This window comes from Grus americana, chromosome Z (genome assembly GCF_028858705.1).
Source record: "Grus americana isolate bGruAme1 chromosome Z, bGruAme1.mat, whole genome shotgun sequence".
NCBI classification, from domain to species: domain Eukaryota; kingdom Metazoa; phylum Chordata; class Aves; order Gruiformes; family Gruidae; genus Grus; species Grus americana.
The window spans coordinates 63,791,785-63,809,368 of NC_072891.1; the positions used below are offsets into that span (position 1 = coordinate 63,791,785).

At 40.1% G+C, this 17,584-nt stretch overlaps 1 protein-coding gene across 1 annotated transcript in view; it reads left to right on the top strand.

The window, feature by feature from the left end:
- CAMK4 (calcium/calmodulin dependent protein kinase IV) overlaps nucleotides 1–17,584 on the top strand; it is a 173,940-nt gene that overhangs the window by 90,700 nt on the left and 65,656 nt on the right. The window contains exons 3-4 of the mRNA XM_054809935.1: nucleotides 2,363–2,425; nucleotides 3,072–3,154. Coding sequence (XP_054665910.1) covers nucleotides 2,363–2,425; nucleotides 3,072–3,154 — 146 coding nt within the window. The remainder of the gene's footprint in view (nucleotides 1–2,362; nucleotides 2,426–3,071; nucleotides 3,155–17,584) is intronic.

The following is a 17,584-nucleotide window of genomic DNA, read 5'->3' on the forward strand; positions in this document are numbered from 1 at the left end:
TGCCTGTCCTGTAGTTCTGAATGTGACTGATACTTGGATGATGTTGTTGCTGGAAAAAATAAAGTACTGAGAAGCACTTCTCTTCTTTCAGGTGATTAAAAAAAAAGGGATTGTTTTTAAGCATGTGTCTTCCTCACTAAGAATTTGAAGGTAGCTTTATGTCCCTTTCAAAGGTTTATGCATTATGACGATTCATTTCCAATGATGTAAAAAAACAAAATATGTGTTTGATGAGATGTCTCCACTAAAAAAAATCAAACACAGAAACCTTCCAAAAATGTTCTGCTTGACTTTATCTGTGTTATCAGTTTGGAAAGAGGTAGTGACTTAACTTGCTGACTCTCATTCATTTTGTAACCCTTGAGATGAAGAGTGCTGTAGAGAAATATGTTTATAATTGCCATCAGTGTAGGACTTCTCTAGGGTTTCTGAAAATATTTGCAAACAAGATAGTTTCTTCATAAATTTATTAGTTACCTTAGCAACATGAAAACATGCATAATTTGCTTACGAGCATTTTCCTTTCTTGCTTTCAAGTTCAGGGAGAGCTGCAGTTGTCTTTCCTGAATGAAATACTGCCTAGGTGTGCATTTCTTGTGAGAAATGACCAACGTCCCACAACAGGTGTGGTGGGTTGACCCTGGCTGGAGGCCAGGTGCCCACCAGAGCTGCTCTACCACTCCCCCTCCTTAACTAGACAGAGGAGAAAAAGTATAACAAAAGGCTTGTGGGTCGAGATAAGGACAGGGAGAGATCGCTCACTAATTATCATCACGAGCAAAACAGACTGAACTTAGAGAGGAGATTCATCTAATTTATTACTAAGCAAAACAGAGTAGAGGAATGAGAAATAAAATCAAATCTTAAAACACTTCCCCCCACCCCTCCCATCTTCCCGGGCTCAACTTTGCTCCTGGCTTCAACCTCCTCCCCACTCAGCAGCACAGGGGAATGGGGAATGGGGGTTGCGGTCAGTTCATCACACGGTGTTTCTGCTGCTTCTTCATCCTCAGGGGGAGTACTCCTCTCATCGTTCCCCTGCTCCAACATGGAGTCCCTCTCATGGGAGACAGTCCTTCATGAACTTCTCCAATGTGAGTCTCTCCCATGGGGTGCAGACCTTCAGGAACAGACTGCTCCAGCGTGGGTCCCCCACGAGGTCACAAGTGCTGCCAGCAAACCTGCTCTGGCGTGGGGTCCTCTTTCCATGGGGCCACAGGTCCTGCCAGGAGCTTGCTCCAGTGCGGTCTTCCCACAGGGCCACAGCCTCCTTCAGGTGCCTCCACCTGCTCCGGCGTGGGGTCCTCCACGGGCTGCAGGTGGAATCTCTACACCCCCTCATCCTTCCTCCGTGGGCTGCAGGGGGACAGCCTGCTTCACCATGGTCTTCACCACGGGCTGCAGGGGGATCTCTGCTCTGGTGCCTGGAGCACCTCCTCCCCCTCCTTCTGCACTGACCTTGGTGTCTGCAGAGTTTCTTACATCTTCTCACTCTTCTCTCCGGCTGCAAAAGCTCTCTCTAACTGTTTTTTTCCTTCTTAAATATGTTATCACAGAGGCGCTGATTGGCTCAGCCTTGGCCAGGGGCGGGTCCGTCTTGGAGCCAGTTGGCATTGGCTCTGTCAGACATAGGGGAAGCTTCTAGCAGCTTCTTACAGAAGCCACCCCTGTAGCTCCCCTGCTACCAAAACCTTGCCACGCAAACCCAATACAACAGGACGTAGGTTGTGCGTGTATTGTTAAAGGCTGTGATTTGAGAAGAGAAGGAAAGGGAAGGGCTAATTCTCTCTGAGGTTTAACAGAAGGGACAGTCTTTTGCATTAATAGACCATTCTGTTAGATATACCTGAAAGAAGTTGAAGTTAAACTTTATACACTGTCTGTGGTGGGAGATGTTTGACATTTCATCACTTGTTTTAAGCAGTATGTTACACTGCTTTGATATGCACATCCTAGGTGTAGAAGCCTTTCTCCAGTATAGTTGCTGAAGAGTGTGTCAAAAGGAAGCTATCCCGGCATAAACTGAACCAACATAAGTAGCAATAGACAAGGGCAGAACTTGAGTAAAAGCAGGGATAGGAGCACCTTTTTCAGACATCTTTCCTATATTCTACTTCTTGCGTGACCTATATGTGCATTTGTAATAATTTTGCTAGATGAAGATGTTTTTCTGTTATAGTATCTCATGTTAAAGGAAAATTACTCCTTACAGTATATTTGACTTGTGTGTCTCACATCAACTTGTTCTCCTAGGAGATCTAGAAATACTGTTCATACATATTTTCCTGTGATGCAGCTAGAAGTTTCTGTGGTGAACATAGAAATAATTTTTTTCACTTTTTCCCTCCCCACTTTTAACCAGGTAGACAAGAAAATTGTCCGCACAGAAATTGGAGTTCTTCTTCGCCTTTCGCATCCAAACATTGTAAGTTTAGCCTTGTTCTTCCACTCCATGTTTGTTTGTTGTTTTGGTTTTTTTTTTTAATTCTTTCTGTTCCTAAGAGATGATTGTTGTGGTTCACTTACACAGACTTGGGAGAGTCCTGGATTAAAGCTTTGGCTTCTCCTTATAAGCGTGGTAGCTTATGGAAGACTGTTGAATTATACTTACACTTTACAATGAGTTATTTGTGTTCTGACAGAGTTGAGTGAGAAACTATGCAAAAGAAGTTCTGTAAATGAAAGGGGAAGTTGGTGTTGTCAGTCCTTGGAAGGTGGGGAAGGTCTTGCATTCAGTTATTCCGAAAGACTGACAGACAGGTGTCAACAAGCACTAACGAAAGCAGCTCCTTAAACTCCTGTGTTACACAGAGGTTGCTAAGGTTGAGGAGTACAAAAATTTTAAAAAAAAAAAAAAGGAAATACAAAGGAGATAAAGCTAGCAAAAATAAGGGGGATGGAAGAGAAAATGCACAATAACTTGGTCAACTGCAAGGTAAATGATGCACCAACTTCAGCTGGTACCATCTTCTGCTTTATTGACTGTGGTCTGTTTTCTGCTGTTGGCTCTGTGATATGCTCAGCAAGAAGACAAATGGAAAAAAATGAATCCTTTTTGTTATCTTTACCAGATAAAACTGAAGGAGATATTTGAGACCCCTACAGAAATCAGTCTTGTTCTGGAATTGGTCACAGGTGGAGAACTATTTGACAGGTAAGTAATCAATACACACCTTGCTCTGTACCTTCCCCAAGGATGTTACAGTCCAGATTTCTTCTTTGCCTATAATCCCTGTGTTAGCAATTACTGGAATTATTTCATCAACATATGGTTTATTCACATGAGTAAATATGTGCAGGAATTGGCTTTAAAAATGTGTTTGGAAATGTGAATATCAGAAGATTATTTTTGGAAAGGATACATGAGCTGAAAATGGAGGAAATTGTTAGTGAATTCTGAAGAGCACACACCACTGAAGGAAGGTGCTCAACAAGTGCATAACATCAGAGTATGTGGGAGCAGGCAAAAGGCAGGAAAAACTGGCAAAATCGCATGGACAGGATATCATAAAATATGGTAGGTGGCAATCAGTCTGCCAGGAGGATAGTGTTATGTCAGATAAAAAGTTGGTAAGCAGAGTAACAAGAAAGAAACACAATTAGGTATTCATTTTATTTGCAAGACCTCTGTTTTTGTTGCAAGGTTCTGCAAGACAACTATTGAGTTCTGAAGGTATTGCTCATAAGATTGCACATGCTTGAGGTGTAGGCGCATATGCATAAAGCGAAATAAATCTGTAATAGTGTTTGGGGCGATATTTTACTGGTAGGTATTTTTTTTTTAGATCAAGAGAAGATATGAAAAGCATTTGCTACTACCTTGAGTAGATCAATTAATTCACTGGCGTTGGTGATTTCCAACTCCTGTAAGGACAGGTTATTTCATTTTTCTTCTTCTGTAATGAAAGTATAGTATTTTAGAGGACTGTTATACAAATAAGCTTCAAGGACTCAGTCTAAAACTATGTTTGACTTGAGAAAACAAAAGCATACTTTTTTTGGTACCATGGTCATAGCTACCACATTGAGATGAACTGTTTCTGAACAATAACAACAAAAGCAACTCCTCCTGTAACATCTTTAGTTCAACAGAAGGAAGATGCATGCTCTCTTGATAGTCATCCAAAGAAATCAGGAGAAATGTGCTGCAAGTTAAACAACCAGCGAGTGCCCAGTCCTGAGCTAGAGGGGACCCTGCGCAAGATGCCTTACCTTTAACATAGCCCTTTATACATCCGCATGGGTTCAGGTCGGGTGGCTTTCGGGAAGGCTGGATACTATACAGGAGTCTTTGATGAGCAGAGTTTGCAAAGGGAAGACACAAATATGCCAGTGAAATAGTTGGTTCCTGAGCAGCAACCATCTTTGTGGCAGAAGAGCCGAAGATGAAAGGGTGCCTAGGATCCGGGATGGGGAAGTGCATTATTTTGTGGAAACAGGATTTAATTTTACGATATTTTCAACATTCTGTAATCTGTTCTCAGCAGCGATTAAGGGATTTGAGCTCTCAGATTGATCATTCCCCAAAACTGTATGCTTAATCCAGTAGTTTGGCAAGGACGAGTGGTCTGGCATTGCGTGACAAGAAGCAAAGCCCCTTAGTGACTTACTAGAATTGCGGTGCCCCCTTGTGATGCTGTGGGTGACTACTAATACAACGGAGGGCTTCTGAATTCAGCATCCTCCTTTTCTCCATATGCAGTAGAACTAGAAACTTTGGCAATACAATCTTCTCTGATCTGTGATTTGAAAAGAAAAAAAAACCAAACATACAACGAAATAAAAACCATAGAAGGGCTTTTTTCAGCTGTTAAGCTAGCAATAGGAATATTACTTCACTCTTCAACCTTAGTGCAAAAATAAATTAATAGAAATATGCAGCCAAGACATAGTAATTTGAATTAAGCAGTAGCGGTCCCTTTCCTCTCTTTCAGCGGGGCTGAAGGATTCACAGTTGTATTGTTGCTACACGATGGCAACAAAGCAACTTTTGTACTCCAAAGGAGTTACTCTTACGCCTCTTCTAAATTACTGTCAGCAGATGATAAGACTAGATCTGTTACACAAATACATCTGCTCTTCTTACTGTAAACATCTTCATTGCTGTTACTTTTACTGCTAATTCTGATAATATGCTAGTATTTTCTATATCAACTGTTTTATTGATCTAGTTTTCTGCCATCCCAGGTGTTCATTCTTCTTTTCATAGTATTTGAGCTGCAGATGAGTAAGTTCTCTCACGCACACTTTCCCCTTATCATGAATATGATTTTATAAATACTCAAGATCTGCTTAGTTTTCTAGAATCCTATTAGCATTGTTGATGTGCTACTGGTTTCATGCTGTTCTAACATAAAAATTCTGGGTAGCAAAATTATTCACTTCCTTCACCATACTTAATGTTTCTGTCAAATCATCCATGTTGTTGCTAAAATGAGCTTTCATTATGATAATCTTTCAGTTGTGTTACCCAAAAGGAGAAAAATTCAAACAAAAGTATCAGTTACACATCTGAGTTAATATAGCTGAAATCGTGTTGGTTTTAGTTGTATTTTGAAAAAGAACTCTGTTTCCCAGATTTAATAAATCACGTTGCAGTCATATACTGACATAAAATATTCCGCCATCCCAAACACAATAAATATAACTGTACACTAAATTGGAGAAGTTTGTGTAAATTAGACTATTTATTGCCATTTTGCATGATGATTTTTGCCAAACTAGTCAGTGACAAAGAGCTTTTGAAGTAAGGAAGGCAAATCAATGGACGAACTGACCAAGACAGAGAGAAAACTGCAGTAGGTCTGAATTAACTGATATTCTAGTTTTTCCCAGATGCCACATCTCCAGCCCAGTGCTGACACATATGACTTTGATGTTTCCTTGGCCCTCCTCTTTCATTCCTGCACGTTTAAAACAGATGTGCATGCTTGAAGTGCATTTAAAGAAGCAGTGTTTTGACAAGACTCCGGAAGGACGACCCTCTGGTATTGCTGTGGGTGTCCCTGCAGCGGTGTGCCCAGCAGCACATGGCTGTGCTTCTTACACTGCCACAATAGTGAGGGCAGGCAGCCGTCACGCTGGTCTGCACCGAGGCAGGAGATAGCTGAAAGAAAAAACCCCCAAATCAGCACAGCCATTCAAATGTGCAGCAGAGCGATCACTCTAACATTTGAACAGTCTTCAAGGGACTGTGTTTCCACTACACTTGTGAATAGGAAATTTCAGGACTGGGAGCAAAGTGGCAGGCAAAGGTCAATTTTCATCCCTCTCTCACATCTTCCTTCTCACCTCGTCTTCTTATGAAGAGCGTTGTGGAGCCATAGTGCAGACCATAGACATGTCTTTTACATGAGAAGTTTGAGTGATGGAAAGACATAATGAAGTTTGGGTTTATTAGGTTTTTGGATGGCATCATACTGTGCATACAGAATGAAGATATAAACCTTATGTGGATGCTTTTTAAAAGTCAGATTTATAATCAGAAGGCTTCTCTCCATTTCAGCTCTTCTCCATTTAAGAGGAGAAAGCCAGAGGCAGAGTTGATGGAATTAACCCTCTATGTGCTTTCAGATAAATGGGACCAAATTTGAGCTCAGATAAATGGAATCAAAGATTTTAATATGAATTGATCACAGTGGAAAAAGGAGTTTAAATGCAGTGACCATAAGGAAATGTAGAATGAATTAACACCACAAAAATTCATGTAGTTTTCCTGGAAAATCATAGACTTATCTCATTTATATAGGCAAATTGTTTGTCAAACTAATTGCTTTTTTAACACACTTTTATTCATAATTAGTAAGCCTTAGAGTAATCAGAGATTTGATTGGATAAGTAGCCAGTGGCCTCTTCTCACTTTTTTGTGTTAATTCTTTTGATTATTACCTCTTCAATTTGCTTTATAGTTCTTCCCTTTTATAATGATGGTGATTCTTCTTAAGCTTGGTTCAGTTATATTTTTCTCTTGCCTCTTGCTTTTGCCCTCTGTCCCTTCATCATTCTTTAACATAATTTCTTTCTACTCTTAACTTTGACTTTCTTTTCTGTCGCATGCTGCATCAGATTCTTGGTCACTTTGTTGATCTGGCTTTGCTTTTACCAATTAACCTCTTTATTGTGACAGGCACAATGCAGCACAATGAAGTCAGATATCTGTCTTTTGTGGGCTAACTTGTTTTGAAGCTGGTCTTTTCCATTCAGATTTTATTGGTATTTATTGCCTCTCAGCTGAATCACCAATATATCACTTTTCAAAAAATTAATTTCAGCAAAAAATGTCAACTCTATTTTAGCTTCATGTTACTCATAATACCTGCAGATTGATAAGAATAGTTTTTGTTAGACTCTTTTTTCAGCTTCAGATGATGATGGCAATCCATATGTTCTTGTCTGTGGCATCCTGACCACAAACTGTTCTGTTTCTTCCTTCAGCTTTTATTAAGTGCACTAAACACTGTCTAAAAATACCACTTACAGATGACCATCTCTTGACTCACTTCTGTTTCAGATTTCATATAATTTTTTCGGAAATATACATTCAAGCTACCTTCTTTTATGGAGCATGCATTAACAAAAATATGAATTACTTGTTCTAAAAAACTTGCCCTTTTAAGAGATGCTGGAATGATCGCCTCCTGCAGGCAAAGTTTCCTGAAACCTTTACAGGCTTCAGGCACAACTTCTTGTTTCTGCTTATGGAAATTAGAATTGCTAAGGGACATCAAAAAGAGTCAAGGAATTAATCAGTTACTAGAGTGGGGTTTTTTTATAAACCAGTGGCAGAGTAGCACCTTTTATTTGTTTCTGAGCTCTGGCCTTATTATGTGGTAATAGTTTGTCTTCTGAGCAGGGGTCAGAGCAGTCCTTTGGACTCTATATTCACATGAGCAAGTTGCAGTCCTCTCACTCAGGTCTGCCAAAAAAAGAAAAAAAAAGAGGTCTGACTTGACTACTAGAGCAGCTATGCCCTCTTGTCTGAAATCAGAAGACAATACACAAATTAGTTCCTTGATGTCATAACAGATCATTTAGTGTCTCTTGATTTCAGCTGCAGTAATGATAATACCCAGTAATTTAGAAATAAAGAAGTGTGCATTAATGTTCATTTGTAGCCTGTCCAAAGTAAATTGGTATTTCTTTCCTGTACAGAGTTGTAATAATGCCTTTACTCTTACTTATGGTCAGTGCCTTATTTTCCGTCACTGGACAGAATTACTCTAAGTCAGTATCTACCTGACTACGATATTCTCTTCAAGACAAGAGATACAAATTATTTTTTGTAAATGTGTGTGCATAGGAAGCTACTTACAGTGTGGTCAATGTATGCACTTAGCATTAGGTGAAACACTAGGCACCAGAGGGAACACACTTGCAGCTTTATAAATGACTAAATGACTCAAGCAATGATGATGGTGCAATTATAATACTGGCTGGCTTCCTGCCCCTCTCTAAATGTGAACTCTTGTGACATTAAAGCTTGTCTGGTTCTTACCTCCACTGTGGAAGGCTTTTCACTTAAAAAGTTTTCATTTAAAATGTCCTCTTGCCTTTTGCTGTTGTTTCTTGAGATAACTTGGCAGGAATTGTAAGTGTGGGTATATCCTACCTGGGACCAAGCTATATGTTGCTAGCCCACCCTGGGAACTGGGCAAGCCTTTTGGGGGTAGGACATGTCAGTGCCTGGGAAGCTCTTCAGTTTGTTAGGTATTGTTAATACTGAGACTTCTTGTGATTAGAGCATGTCTGACATACATGTTCTCGGTTTTCTGGCACAGCGTCACCACTGTAATATAGGCATGGTCTGGATGCCGGACAAACCAGGAGAGATAGAACTGTTAGATTAAATAGGAGGAGGATCAAGCCTTAGCTGATTTCCTCATGTATTAACAAATTAGCTTTCGTATTTGTTTGAAATGCAGAGAGGTTTTAACAGCTCTGTGGAGGTGACAAATTGAGGTATATACATACAGCCTATATATAGCCTGTATACATATATGTATACAGGACGTCTCTGACTGACCCAAGAGCTAATGATGGTTTTTCTATGTCTTGATTTAACACCTTTCCTGAAATTGTTATAACAGTTAGGATGTAAGTGCTTTGTACATTTTGTTGCTCATTGCTTTTTCTACGTACATTATGACAAGAGTATAAAGGGAAGCCAAAATGTTTTAGGAAGAAGTACAATTATCCTAAATATTCAGAGCACCAAAATGCTTGTCCTGAATGATAATTGATTTTTTTGGCGAAAGCCTGAAAATCAAATCCTTTTCAAATAATGTACTTCTTAGTTCAATGTTGAACTTTAGCCACTGAAGTAAGGACTGTATCACACATCCATACACTGTAAGAGGTGCCAAGGCCACCAAAGGAGGACTGGAACAGGTGACCCTGAAATAATCCTGAATCAAATAATGTGAATACTCTTGCCCATCATGACATAGAGAGATATAAGCACAATGTATGTTATGCAAGCAGTGCCCAGTTTCAGAATTTGATGGCTGTTTGTTTCACTCTTGTTGAGGAGTAAACAATGTGCTGGGTTGAGCTCCAGAGCAATGTGTTTAAATGTCTGTGCTGGTTTGTCACGGAGGGCTGGAGCAAGTGGGTTGTTCACCGGAGCTCAGGTGGTATCCTTCAGCTGTCCTTCGGTGTCCGGGGTTTGGGTTTTGTTTCTTAAACACCTCTGTAATTTTCCTACGTAGGCTATTCCAGTGGCTGTCCAGCCTGGTAATTAAATTCAACTTCAACATTAGGAAAAACTTTCTTTCCACAAATTTGGCCAAAGGCTGTTTGCCTTGTTCCCAGCAGACACAGAGGTGGTGATTACTTCCTTCTTTTGTAGCAAACTCTCACACAGTGGAGGACTGCGCAAGACCACATATTCACAGTCCCTTCAATCTTTCTTCCTCAGTCATGTTTTCTATGTTTTCTATGTGTCAGTTACTGTCCGTTTGTAGTTTTGTGGGTACTATAGAAACACTGAGTAGGAATTAGAAAGAAAGTTAAAGAGGAGAAAACAAACCCCTTGTGTAAGATACAACAAATACGGACTCTTTCCCTAAATTCTCCTGTATACTACCTTTATCAGAAACTGCCTCTTACTTAATAATGATGGAGGGAGAATATTTTTTCTGAACAACTGCAATGGTGCATTTCATTTCTAAACAAGGTATCGAGGAAAAACATCTAGTTTGTTTGGCTTGGAGTAATGTTCGAACCCAGCTCTGTATTTCCCATTATCTTTCTTCAGATCATGGGCAGGCAGCTTGAGTCATTAGCAACAGTGACGACTGGTCTGCACTGAATTATGAAAATGGTTGTAAAATAAGGGAGAATCGGCAAACTGAATCAGAGCTACATTGTTTATATTTATTACTCTTAAGTGCTGTAGTATGGAAAATATATAAATATTTAGAGAAAAACCTTACTTTTTAACTAAATAAATGTATCAAAACAACAAGGAATTGGAACCACCTTGGCGCAGGTATGAGGCAATAGATCCATGAATCACTCATTGAGAAAGTGCTCCCTGTGGAAACCTTTTTGCTGTTGAATAGAATGATGTCATTTTCTTTTCATGTTTCTGACTTACTTTCAGTCTTACTGTACCCTGTAGAAATCTTTTAATTTCATTTCAATGAAATACAAGAATTTACATAAGAGTTTAAGTGAATGTACAGAAAAAATCTCCATGACAACCAAATAATTTTAGCCAAATTAACATTTATTATATGCAACCAAATATTTTTAAAAATTGTTATCACATACTGGCATTGGACCACCTCTTGTATTTATATAGGCCATTGTCTGGCCTGAGACTACACATGACATAACAGGATGTAGCCTACTGGTAAGATGTGGTACAAGAGTTTTGAATAAAAGTCAGGTAGAGACAGAATAAAAATCACCCTAAAAACAGTGATGGCTTTTTCTGATATTGTGACATTTATAAAGAATGATCTAAAAAGCAAACAGAGACATAGCATGAAGAAAGAAAGAAAGAGAAATAATGTTGGGAACTGATAAAGTAATAAAAAAAGTTAATGTTATGGATGGCTAAGCATGTTTAGCAGGCCTTTTGCAAGCTACATTACATGTTTCTAGATTCACTTAATACTGAAATGCAACCAGCTCCAGAGTGTGGAGAGAGTATTTATAGTATCAAGATTAAATGATGACTAAATACCTCAAATTTTAGAGTAACTGTTTAGATTGGTTAGCATAAAAACTAAGTGCACTTACTAATCTGAGGTGAGGGAAGCAAGAAGCAGACTTCACATGCTTGGATCTCAGGCAAGGCTGGAGGATGGCTAGGGTGGCCAGTGTAGGAGGGAAGCAGTGAAGTAAAGCTAAGAATAGGAGAACTAGTCAATTTAGAGGGTGGGGGAGGAAAAAGTAAGTTTGTTACAGTGGGTAAGATTTCAAATTTTCTTGGTCACAAGAAGCCACAAGAACAGCTAGTGTTTAAAATTGCAGGAATAGTCCTTGCACTGGAATCCCAAACCCAAGAAAAACAGAAAAGAAAGAGACTTTGGTTTTGGGGTCACCTATTTCTTGTACTGTTTCCTTCATCTTCCGCATTGCTTCTTCCACCCCCTGGCACTCTCAGTCACAAGTGTTGGGAGCTGGTATGGTGCAAGGTGTGGAGTGGCTCTGTGGGCTGCGCTGCCCGGGACGGACACACAGCCCTTCCTCACTCTCAGCCAAGGGGTCTCATTGCCGGGGCAGCAGCCAGCGCTGACCGACAGTTTAAGGTATTGGCATGCAGAGGTGTGTGCCATTGATGACTGTCCCAGTCTTGCATCTTCTGGCATTGGATAAGCGCTCTGCTTATTCAAAGCCGGTTGCTGGCTATTTTTGATCCCCTTTTTACCACTGCTGCTGTGCAAGCAGCTGTTTCTCTTGCCGGATTTGGAAAGATCTGGCCCTCTGTTTTGTTACTCTTTGAAAAAGTCAAACCCGAAGCCAGGTCCTTTCCTTCTGTGATGAAATGTTCACGTGTTTGTTTTCGTAGCAGACTGATTGTTTCCACTTGTTGCCTAACATGCTTGTCAATAATTCCCAGATACATGTATTCCAATCAACCACAAAATTGTATATCAATATAATTTTAATACTGCTCTGAAAATTGATTCTAAAATGACATATCAGGATTCCCCATCTCTTTCCTCATTGATTTTCAGATCAAGTGTGTTTAGTTTAGCAGGACTGTGCTCTTCCTTTTATTTTTTTCCTACCAGTAATAAAGTTTCTGCAGAGCAAGTGTGGCCACTACCTCCCTCCCTTTACTGTGATAACCCATTGCTTTCAGTGGCTTCTTATGGATGTGATGAATTGAAGCATAGTCCCAAGTCCTAAGAAGAATGTTCCAAAATGAGTAAAATCCAGTGCATGGTCTTCCCAAATTATAGTGCAGGCTGCAGAAGTGTGGTGAATGTTGGTAAGCATTTATGCTTCTGCTCATGTAGACTCTGATGAAGGTGTGCATAATGGCAATATGATAAGCAATATAGGAAGCATTATACTTCTGTAGTAGAGTGGCACAGTGGATGTCCAGAGATTACCCTGAAAATGGTCTGCAAAACTAAAGGATTTATATTGCCAGAAACCTTGCAGTACTTAGAAGGAAAAGAAATGCTGGAAAGGCTGGATGGAAGCTGGCAAGCATTACTGCAAATTACTGAACACTTGAATGCAGGCATATGCTTGATGATCATGTGGAAGCTGCCAAATTTCAACTGCCTGCTGTGTATAAGAGAGCATGGATCACAAGAAATATGTTATACCCTTTCCACAGGTTTGCTGGGCAGCATGACGCTAAGGGTGGTTTTTCCCAGTGCTAAATTTTTGATACGTCCCCTCATTACCTGACAACACAAAGCTTTTCCACCTCTGACCTTTGGCAGCAGCTGAGAGGGGTGTTGTCATTGCCTTGGTGGGGTGGCCGTGGCCATGGGCTCTGGGTCGGGGGGACATAGTGTGTGTGGGTCTCTCCCGGGAGACCAGACCGCAGCAGGCAGGCAGGGGTGCAGCTCAGCACCGCAGGGTGTTGGGGTGATCTTCCCAAGTGGCATCTCCATCCTCAGTGGTAATGGGAAGGAGGAGTGAAGAGGCGCCCTTGGGAAATACTTCCCCCCTTACTTCTCTTTATAGAAGGAGGAGGATTTGTCTCAAGTATGTTTGCACGTGCTTGGAAAGGAAAGATTAAATCAGGTGGCATTTCAGGAGACCTGGAGCTTGGTGTCTATTGGTACATGCTTTGTTAGATGTGTGGTTGGCCATGTACAAGTGTAAACAACTGAACCAACATATTTCAATAAATATGTACATGCAAGCATGACATAGTAATTCTGCACAAATGTGATTACAATATGAATCATTTATTTCATCAACATCACATTTTTGCTTGCCCTAGAATGTCATCTTCTGTTTGAAGCACTATCTTGAATTTCCTGGATTTTTGTGACACTAAATTTAGTGCTTTCCCAAGCTTTTTTTTTTTGCCTTTTTTTTTTTTTTTCTTTGACTTCAGCATTTCTATATCCCTTCTTCTGGATTCCCTGCTGTCTTCCTCCCACTTTTTCTCTCCAGCACTCTTTTGGTCTACCTGGCTATTTCATTTATATATCAAAGAGACTATTTAATTAGTTCCTTATTGTTAATGTTCCTGTCTTTCTGTCCTCTGGAGAAAGGTTTAATCTTTCTTCATCCATGCTTTTCTTAAAGATCATTCTTCACACTGGGTATAAATAATTGTTTTTGCTTCCATAATAACAAAATAAGTCATTCCTGCAGGTTTCTTTCTCGTTATGGAAAAAAGGGCAATGAGTCATTGTTAATCTGCAGGCTGAAATTGAAAAATCCTTGTAAAGAAGCTTCATTGGTCTCAGGTAGGAGTGTTGTTATAATAAATCAAACTGTCACACCTACCATTTGTCTTATGTAAACTATTCCAGTGAGGATGCAAAAAATAGATATGTAAATGATTCCCAAGCATTATTACAGGACCTAAACTACAAGATAATCTTCTTTCAGTACTCTTCCTTACTGCCTAATAGCCAGGTTTTAGTTTTAAAGCAGAGTGCCCTTAGAAATAAATCTTCATCTTTAGCCAGAAGTATGTCTTCTTTCATTTATTGCTGTTACAGAAGATTAGATTTTTGTACTTGCTGGATTATTATTAATTAAGAATGAGGTTTGTATTCGCAGTAAGTCTGTATTCTAGACTTCTGAAAAACTAGAAAGTTAACTGCATGTGACATAAGCTGTAATTGGCTTGCCAGTGCACGTTTTTCACATGTAACATCAGCAGATAAGCCATGTGCATTGCACAATAATTCTGCAGTTGATTTTTATTGCTCTTCTGAAATATGGGCCCACACTTAATACATTTATTTACTGTAAAGTGTAAATTCACAATGGCTTCATCTTCAGTGTCTATGTGCTTCTTCTGTTGTGCATTTAAACGTAAATGATGAGAGCAGTATCCTATCCATACCAACATACAGTTGTCTAAGTCAGGGTGGGCTGGTCTTCTACATGCTGTGGTCAGGTGGGCAGTCTTCAGCATCTCTTCGATCTCTCCTGTTTCCAGGGTTCAGGTAATTGGTAGTTTCCATTCCTCCATTGGTCAGGCATTGATAGGAACTATAAACTTTCTCCTTCCTTTGATTTTGTTGAGTGGAGGAAAATATGAAGGAGTTGACTGCATTTAAGAGATGTCTTTTTTTCCCCCCAAGTTTATCTGTTTGAAAAAGAAATGACAGAAAGAATACTGCATTACCATAATGTAAAATTAAACATTTGTTGGATAGAGTAATGTAAATTTAATTGTAACTCTATTGCTACATATTTCTCTGATCATAGTCATGTACAGTGGAAAATGAGAGAATTTCAAATCCTGTGAAACTTTAAAACCTTCTGCCTCCTGCCTCACACAATTCTGAGGTCAGGTGCACAAGGTGATCCTGCAAGTGTTGGAGTGTCCTGGCTCAAGGCATGGGCAGGAGGATACCTTCCCAGGGGACGTATGCCTGAGTGATGGTGGAATTACACCCAGCGTGCTCCAGGCAGCTCAGCCTGTGTGCAGCACGTCCACAGCAGCAACCCCACACTGACTGTTTTGTTTCTGCAGTGCATTGTGGAATATATTTGAAAATCTATGGCAGTTTGAAAGCAGAGTCAAACTAGCACAGCAGACTTTTTGGCTATACTACCTTGTTACCAAATTTGAAATTTTATTACAGTCTCCTGTGCCCTATTAAAGATTGTAAGTTTAAGAGAATTATGGTGTGAATGTCTGTAATACATGAAATTCTGTAAAACAAAGACAAAGAACATGCTTCTTGTGCCATGGTGGGAGGAGCAGGTTAGCACCCAAAATGCCAGCAGGGAAGGGGGAAGGTGGGTGTTGTGATTTAACCCCAGCCAACAACTAAACCCCGCACAACTGCTCGCTCACCCCCCCGGCAGGATGAGGGAGAGAATTGGAAGAACAAAAATGAGAAAACTCATGTGTTGAGATAAAGACAGTTTAATAGGTATAGAAGAAGCCGTTCACTCAAGCAAAACAAAACCGGAAATTCATTCCCCACTTCCCATGGGCAGGCAGGTGTTCAGCCATCTCCAGGAAAGCAGGGCTCCCGCACACGTAACCATTACTTGGGAAGACAAACACCATCATTCTGAATGTCCCTCCCCCCCTTCCTTCTTCTTCCCCCAGCTTTATATGCTGAGCATGACATCAAATGGTATGGAATATCCCTTTGGTCCGTTGGGGTCAGCTCTCCTGGCTGTGTCCTGTCCCAACTCTTTGTGCACCCCCAGCCTCCTCGCTGGTGGGGTGGTGTGAGGAGCAGAAAAGGCCTTGGCTCTGTGTAAGCACTGCTCAGCAATAACAAAAACATCTCTGTGTTACCAACACCGTTTTCAGAACACAGCCCCATAACTAGCTACTGTGAAGAAAATTAACTCTATCTCAGCTGAAATCCAGCACAGTGGGATGGGGGTGAGGTCTGTATTCTGGGAAATGCTTACGGACGCTAAAACAGGAACCTGCTGACTGACACTAAATACTTTATTTGAATTAAAAAGGAGGAGGAGGCCAAACCAGTATATTTGGGGCGATAAAGACCCAAACAAGAGGGTCACTGGGGCTTGGGTCTTGCTGTATAATCTACCAGAGGAGTATAATTTGGACAGCCTGAAATAGCTAAGGAGGAATGTTACTTTCAAGCATATTGTAGCATTTTATTGTGTATTTTATGATTTTTCATAACCTCCTTTCCAAATTTGAGACTAAAAGCCTAATATAATGTCTCATTGAGTAACATTTGCTTTATTTTCCCCTTGTGGTGCTAAGTTCAAGTAAAGCTCTCCATGATGGTTTAAACAGATAAGCAAAGCAGAGGAATGGCTGGAGGCAGAAAAATACAAAGGAGATGCAGGCCAATTAGAGGTGAAGCAGTGCATACGAGATGGTAGCTGAAAGGCTACCAGGAAAAAACCCCTTTTAGAAATAAGGCCTGCAACCTTATTTAGAAATAATTCTGCAGCCAAGAAATCATGGTGAAATAAAAGAACTCCTTCATGAAAGGGATTGCTTGCTGATACTGATGCCACATGAATAGACTTAGTTATCTGTGAACACAATGAGTGTTAAGGTAATTGCAGTTGGTTAGGAATATCTCTGTATACTCTATTTTCCACAGTGCCATGCTTGTTACATCTGTCTCTGGTGGATTATTATCTTTGCATTGTTCATATTGCACTTAATCTTCTAATGAGTATGTAGTAGTAATGCTTTTCATGTGTACGTTAGCCAAGACCTTTCCTGTCAGCTTTTTTAAAGCTGTAAGGAGTTGCATTGAAGGTAGCTCAGTACGAGTCTGGGATTTTGAAGAAGAGAAATCACGAAAAGAAAAAAAAAAATCCCTGTAAACTGTAAATTCCCCCTGTAAAAAAGGGGAAGAGACGAGGAAGGAGGATACCTTTCTCGCCACAAGCAGAATCTGTTTCTGGACCCTGAGGCAGACGGTCTTTCCAGTGACTTTTGACTTCAGACATTATAGGCTTCTTGTTCTCCTGCCTCATGGGGCTTTTATGGCATTGTTTTGTAAAACTGGGTTGTGTGCTTGCAGGAGATCATTTTATAAAGTGTATAATAGACACCACAGGTTCTGTTTCTAGACAACATCTGTTGTTTTCATCATGTTTTCTTGGGCTTTGAAAAATGAATATGGTAAAAAATCAAAACTTCAGGTCAAAGACCTAACCTTTAAGTAATAACCTGAGGGAGAATTACTGTAGTTCACAAATACTGTATTTAGTTAGATATAATGGTAAAAAGACTGTTGGGTTTCTTAATTGGAGCATTAGAAAGTGCTAGTGATAGATCCTTCTTTTATTAACTTCCTATATGTCATTGTGCAAATCTGCATCTTCAACTGACTTTGTTTAACTGAACTGTGCATTTATATAATGTTTCATTCTGTAATGGCAGTTCTTGGAGAACAGGATTTCTTGGAAATCCTGAATCAGCCCCCAGACCCTGTGCCACTGCCAGTGTTCTTGTAAAAGA